General features: G+C 42.8%; 1 protein-coding gene across 2 annotated transcripts in view; it reads right to left on the bottom strand.

Moving 5' to 3' along the window:
• The window catches only part of GRIK2 (glutamate ionotropic receptor kainate type subunit 2), a 527,196-nt gene extending 525,552 nt beyond the window's left edge, over positions 1-1,644 (bottom strand). For both annotated transcript variants that reach the window (XM_063311694.1, XM_063311703.1), the window contains exon 1: positions 1,221-1,644. In XM_063311694.1, coding sequence (XP_063167764.1) covers positions 1,221-1,335 — 115 coding nt within the window. In that variant the 5' untranslated portion in view covers positions 1,336-1,644. The remainder of the gene's footprint in view (positions 1-1,220) is intronic.
• Positions 1,645-7,517: the final 5,873 nt, after the last annotated feature.

Consider the following 7,517-nt stretch of genomic DNA (forward strand, 5'->3'; position numbering starts at 1 on the left):
TGCCTCAAATTAGACACAACTTTATCCCAATATTATTTATCCCTCACTGCTGTGGTAATGGCAATCTGGAATGATTCAGATCAACAGGAGCACAGCTGTTGGCTTCAATAGGAACCAGTGTTTCAGCCTTAATTTTCTCTTCTTGCCGGACTTTTCTTGGATAGGTTTCCTGCCAGTGACGCCAAGAAGCTTGACCTTGAACCCTTCCTCCCCAACATTTTCTACTTTACTCATATTGACTCTACCATTCAAAGCTTGGATTCACACACTGTTTGTTAAATATCAAGGAAGAGAAAGAGTGCGGGACAGAAGGGGAGATGGAAACTCTTCTGAAAAAGTCATGATGGAGTTGTCCCCAAAGAAACCCTCCAGCAACCATTACTATTCCTTGGCCAAAGCCCTCCAGCAACTCTTTCCGAAGGAAGTCTCCTGACCTTTAGAGACCTACCAGAGTGGCTACTTAAGGACACGGTATTGATGACCTCAACCCAGGTACTCTTCTGCCAAAGAACTTGCCTACCAGTCCCATTAGAGCCCCGCTCTTTCTCTGCTACTGGCTTCTAGGATCTCGGTTGCAGTTGTAGCCTCAGGCACACTTCCTCCTAAGTAACGCAGGGTTCACCCTCTCAATATCAGTAAATAGCTCTTCACAGATAATTTGGAGGAAGGCGGAATGGGGCAGGAAAGGAAAGTACGAAGTGTTAAGGAGTTTCCAGAACTGCCGGTTCGCCAACAGCTGATCCGTGGATTAAGTGCTTGTAAACCAAGGAAACGGCGCGAGAGGGACCTTTCCGTCCGGGCGAGAATTAACACTGGAGCGTCTGTCTGAATCAGACGAACAATGCCTTTTGTCCTGCCAAATCAGAACGAGCCAACCGCTTCGAAAACCCAGATGCTCACACACCCCACGGCAACTCCGAAAAGACAACACAAAGCCAGCTTTTCTTCTTTTCTAAAAAGAAGTCCAACCCGCCCTGCCCGGCTTGGCGGGGTGGGCGCTACTCGCTAGAGGTTTCCTCCGCTGGTTAGCCGCTCTGCTGCGAAGCCGAAGGATCGAACCGTCGCCTTAAATGCAACCGGGAAGAGACTAAATACCCAGTAGCCCGGAAGTAGCTTCATCTCCCCTTCCCTCCGACCTCCCTTTCCTTCCCTGACAAAATCCTGGGGACACATAAGGCAAACCGAATGGGGGGCGGGGGGGAAATAAACGGCCGCCTTACCGAATCTCAACACATGCGTAGTGCCTTGGGAATATCCAATCCACATTAAGCAAAGCAGGAGCCGAACGGTGCCTCTGAAGACTGGATGAGTTAGAATCGGGAAAATAATCTTCATGGTGTTTCCTACGCACACCCGCGCCGCTTCCCTTTCGGCCCCCTTTGCTTCAGCGTCCGGTTTCCACCGCGGTCGGGTAAAGCGCCGAGGAGCCGTAGAAGTGCCTGGCCCTGAGACGCGATCACGGCATGGTCACACAGAGGCAAGGGACTCTCCGCTGCCCAACGCCACCAGCAAAACCTGCATGATCTTCATTCACTGCGCCAAGGAGCAGCTTTCGACTGCAAGGAATGGTGGGACATCCATGGTAGTCGGGCGAGCGGGAGCGGAAGGAGGGAGAGAGGAATCCGGGAGAAATCCAAACACAGATGTTGGCGCTCTGGCCAGCCGGGCGAACCTAGGAGACAAGCGAAGCGGGGGGGGGGGGGGCGAGAGAGAGAGATCAATAGGCGATCCGAGCGGGCGAAACCGCCGCCGAGCAAGAGGCGGGTGCTCGCTTGGCCGATGGGTTTCCCTTCCACTGAACTGCCGCACAGCTTCTGACGCGCAGCCAAGACGAAGTGTGAGAAACCGAGATAGCTCCTCTCGTCTTGAGGTCGCCAGCTAGGCGGCCTTTCCCCGGTTCTCTTATGCAACCCAACCTTTTAGAGTAAATATATATATATATATATATATATATTAGAGTAAATATATATATTTAAAGTAACGTGGCTGTAATGACGTGCCTCACTTTTGGATGATTTTCTTCCAATAACCTGTTGTTTTCGGGGTGATGAGCAATTCATAGTTATCTGGAATTGGGCTGCATCTCTGGTCTACCCAGCCAAAACTGGGACTAGAGCCTAGGGAAGTCTGGGTCAAGTGCATGAGAGTGACACAGGTTCATATCCCATATTCACCTGCTTGGAGCTAAAGCCCCATTCTGGGCCCTTCTCAACATTGCTCCAATTTGATCTCAGTGGGACCGGCGTCAGTTTCAGCCCAAAGGCTTGAAACTGGGAGCGGACCGATTTCAGTATAAGCAGTGTCAGGCTTAGCATGGACAGAAAACAAGATCCCTCCATCAAAATTAAGTCACCACTGACTGATGGGTGGCAGAACATCTTTTTAAGAGCTGGGGAAAACGACGTTTCTGTTGATTCTAAACGTGTACAAAGAGCCAACAGGCATTTTTTCCCCACGAGTATTATTCTTATTCATTTCCAGCAGTCTGTTCACCAACAAACCGTCCTGGACAAACACAGCTAATTTTAGATAAACACATAGGAAGAATGAGATCCGGCATTAAACCCTTATCTACAAATGAGGCTGTAATCTGATGTTAGACTATCTGGAAGGAGATTATACTGAACCCAGGAAGCTTCCTTTCAAGTAGACCTGTACTACTTAATTGCATACTGTTATCAGAAATAACAGTGAGTGAAGGAAACATTTTTCTATATTTCTAAACCCTCTTCTCATTTGTATCCCTATTACAAAAGTTACGTTTTTAAATTCCCAGTCTTTATAACAACCATTAAGTTTCATGAGACTGGAAACACCATATGTGAAAGTGAAAGGTCCCCTGTGCAAGCACGGAGTCACGTCTGACCCTTTCGAGAGACGCCGCTTTTATAGTGAGGTTGTTTGCCATTGCCTTCCCCAGTCGTCACCTTCCCCAGAAAGCTGAGTACTCGTTTTAGCGACCTCGGAAGGATGGAAGGCTGAGGCGACCTGAGCCGGCGACCCAAGAGAGAATCCAGCTCCCGTTGGGATCGAACTCGGGTCGTGGGGAGAGTTTCGGCTGCAGTACTGCCGCCTACCACCCTGCGCCACACGAGGCTGTGGAAACACCATATGAACTATAGCAAATGCTATGTGTTTCCTGTGTGTTTCAGATCCATGGCACTCCCCCCATCAGTCCCAGTAGTTCTACCGAGATAAAAAGCATTCTCCAGGTTCAGTGGTATGCGACTTGTAGTTCTTAGTAAAGTCCTTACTAATGTAGAAGACAAATAGATACCTCGAAGTTTTTGGATACCTTTAAACTTAATAGGACTTCATCCTGTCTAGAGCTGAATAGTGTAATCTGAGAAACCTTTCACCTCTATTTTCATTGCTTTCTCTCACACAGGGACGCAGTTATCAGATTAAAAATATATTTACTAGTGTCAAATTTCAATAGGAAATACAACTGGTTTTTTTTTAAATAAAAACTGAGGAAAAAGACTCATTAAAATACATTTGTGGAGAACATCATCTTTTTGTATTACTTGAAAGAAATATTGTCATTTAAATTATTAAGCACTGATTATGGGAAGAGGGGTCAATGGGGAGAGAGAAGAGTAATTTCTATTACTGTCCCATGAAAGTGAATGGAGATTAATCTTCTGTCTGGGAGTGCCCCCCCCCTTTAATGCAGAAGAAGATCTAAAAGACATTCTATGACTTGAGATGACTATAAATGGATCATAGATCCATATCTACAGTATGAGTGACTATGTCTGCCTGAAGTTGTAGGATGAAGGAAGGATAGACCCAGCTGCACCAAGAACTATAGAATCTGATTCTTCTTACTCTGTCTTGTTTCTTGATTCATCTAAATCACCTGGGATTCATTTGATTCTTCCAGGAAAATATCAACTGGATTTGAATATGATAGGTTGCACCTTTGATGCATCTGTTTTAAACTGAACATATCCTCCATATGTATGGAACTACAGTTCCCATATTCCCCCAGTCATGCTGCTGAAGGGATTTGATGCCAAGATGGAGAAGGCTGTTCCATGCCATGAAATGACTAAGATTTATGACTGTTAAAGCTTGCATTATGGGAAAGCAAATCAGAATAACTTTCTGCTATTAAGGTATTTATCTCATCTGCAGATGAACTGAAACTTATATATTAATAAGGGATAGATAAATAAATAACAGTCAGGTTTTTTAATATTAAAAGTTGGAAATCTTACAATGATATCAAAAGTAAGTATCAATGGCTACTTCTGCAGACTAATGGGCAATTTAATCAAATGAAGTGGGGGGGGGGGGTTGCATTAACACTGAAAAGAAGGGGATCTAGCGACCCCTTCAGTACACAACTGGAATGTTTGACCAGGAATCTGCAGTGTGAAATTGTCTGTTTCTTGGATGTACTATTCATTTTATAATACTTTAACTTGGATCAGGATCAAATGAGTAATACAAGGTAAAACCAAGCTGATATTGAGGTCTTTTAGTGCATAGAAATAATGCTACCTTGGTGTCTCTAGATGAGACAACAGTCATTGAAGACAATATTTCTTTCATTTGGAAGACTCCCCTTTTCCAAAACTTTGTATCTTAACTTTTATTAACAGTCACTGCTAGACTTGAAGCCTGTGAAATCTGTTACTAATTTTATGAGGATTTGTATGTTTTCTTTGTTTTTCTATCCAATCAATTGACTGTATTCTGTAAGACACACCAGATTCTTTTATCTAGGAAATGTAATTCTAGCAGGAGATATTGCATCTATTTTTATTTTGCAATATTCTTCACTCTCAACTGTTGTTGGATGATTGTGGACCAGAAAGATATTATCGCCACGGACAACTACCGAACTTAATTCTGCTGGAATTTTGGTAATGCTAAATGTTGCTTCCCTTTTCAGTACCATGGAAAGCGACACACATTTGGACTTAACTGCATGCTGACGGTGTATACATGCAAAATACGTTTTAAATATAAAAATAAGATCGCCCTATCAAGGTTTCTTGATGCAAAAAGAAACAAAATAGTTTAACTACCCACTCTGATTACCTAGTTCACATTGGTTATTCAAACATAATGTGAAATTATCTTCCCACCCCTAGTTCTCACTTCTCTTTTTTAAATTCAGGATTGCACAAGATATGCTTTAAAGCTGTTTAGACTACAGAGCAAAATTATAATACTTAGGGTGTTAAAACCTTATAATTGGTTGCTTGCAATGGTTTCAAGTTTCCTTCTGCAAGTAAAGCCCTTTCCTCAAATACATAAGTCATTTTGGTCGCAGAAATAAAAAAAAACCCTTAATATTTAAACGTTTTTTTAAAAAAATGAAAGTGCCTGAAGAGGTGAGCAGAACTTTAATGTTATTTCTCAGAAAGAACTGATTTTTCAACCTATTTTTCCAGATATGGCAGATCTGTTATATATCTCCTTCCAGATACAGGTCCCCTGAAACTGCTCCTCGTTCCTACCTCCTGCTTTCACTAAATTGCAACGGACTAGAGGAAAAGCTTTAAATACTCAATTCCATGCCTGGGTGTCATTGGCAACTTGATGTACTCTTCTTCTTCAATATTTAAAGCCTAGCAAAGAACATATTTTTTCTGCCCAAGCAAAGTGCGCAGGTGAAATGGAAATGAAAATACATACATCAAGGACAGACGGCTGGTCTGTGAATAGCATGAAGCCAATCAAAAACTGCCTGTGCTGGACAATAATGTTATGTCAGGCTTTTTATGGCCCAGCTGCATGCAGTGTTCTAAGTGAGAATTGCCATGATGTTACGAGATCATTTCTTCGTACTCTCTCTGATCAGCATTTTCCCCACCACTACCCCATGTTGGTCTAGAAAAGAAGAGCTTGTCAAGTTTGTTTTCTTGAGAGAATACTTATGCTTACCAAAGAGCTTGAAAAATATGTTCCATCTGCAGGTTAAATTGACTCCATCTGAGTCAAGGGCCTTACAAGACTAACGGCATGTCTACTGAGAAGTAAATTACATTTAATTCATTAGGATTTATTCCCAGGTATAATCTGAGAAAACTAGGATGGCTACAAGATGGTAAAACTAGGTGCACTCTACGAAGCACAGTAGCTTAAGAGTTCAATTCCCAGTAGAGGGGCTTGAAACACAGACGATCCTGGGTAAATATATGTCACAGAGGTGGGCAATCTTTCAGGCCTTTCCAGGTCTTTACTTTGCCTGATGCACCTCTCTCTTTCTCATCAGGATATTTAGACCCTGCCTTTGACAGCTTCAAGATGCCTTTTTTTCCCCTCTAGCAACAAAACATTTTTTTAAAAATCTGCAGTCAGCAGAGTTCACATCCTGCTGTGGCCAAGATATTTTGAGATGCTTTTTCCTAATACGCAATTGATACCTTCTACAGTATCTTCCAACTCTGCCTGTAGGTAGACAGAGATCTCTCACCGCTCTGCTGAAGTGAACTAGGCCACCTCCTTCCTGTTGGCTAAAGTATTCAAATAAATGTTGCTATCACCCCTTAAAACAACTCATGGACCTTGCATAACCCACTTGTTTTCCACTCCCACCAAGTGATAGATTCCCCTTTGCCAGTTATTAGCTCAGCCAAATATTCATGGTCCTTCCGCTTCTGCCGAGCCCATGATTAATGGCATTTTAAGATGGTAATTAATTTTTAGCTGCCTAAGAGATGTGCATCCTAATTAAGGAGCTGAGGAGATGATAGATTTACTTGTTCAGGCACTTTTTTTGGACTCCACAGTGGTGCAATTCTTTGCAGATTTTTAACCATGGAAATGCAAACATTTATGATTTGATCCATACATCACTCCTACGCCCCTGCCACCTCCTGCTGAAGTCCCCTGCTTGCTTGCCTGCCTTCTTCCTTTTCAATGGACACTCAGGTTTGCCTCCATCGTCCATTCCACAAAGTTTTTGCAAATATGCAACACTTTATTTTGTTTTAAGACAATGCCTAATTCCTACCGCTGCATGAAGAAGCTTCTGATTAGTACTTTCATTGTTGGGAATAGACTGCTGGATCCTTTAAAAACATGTCAACTGAGTCTGGTCCCATAAAGTGGGTTTTGCTTTTTAAATCCCAGTTTATTTAATAACATGCTAAATTATAAACCCCGATATTTTCTTTAAATATTGGCTTAGGTTATATTTAGTAAAATACATACATACATATATATATATATATATATATATATATATATATACACATACACACACACATACACACACACATATACATATACATACATACACACACACACACACCACAATCCACCCAAGCTAAAAGCCCAATCTAGAACTCAATTAAACAGAGATGCCTGGCTTTCAGCCGAGTAGGGACCGCTTGGCAGCAAGACATCCCGGATAAGCCGAAATGTACTGAAACGGCTGAGTCCGACTGGATTCAGTCCAAGGACTTCGGTGTATCGTGGCGATAGGTCGGACTGAGAACAGGGCTCAGTGACAGTAGGATGGCTTCGCCGGTTGCCGATCGGGTGGTAGATAGGAC

This window comes from Candoia aspera, chromosome 1 (assembly GCF_035149785.1).
Source record: "Candoia aspera isolate rCanAsp1 chromosome 1, rCanAsp1.hap2, whole genome shotgun sequence".
In the NCBI taxonomy this organism is placed as follows: Eukaryota; Metazoa; Chordata; class Lepidosauria; order Squamata; family Boidae; genus Candoia; species Candoia aspera.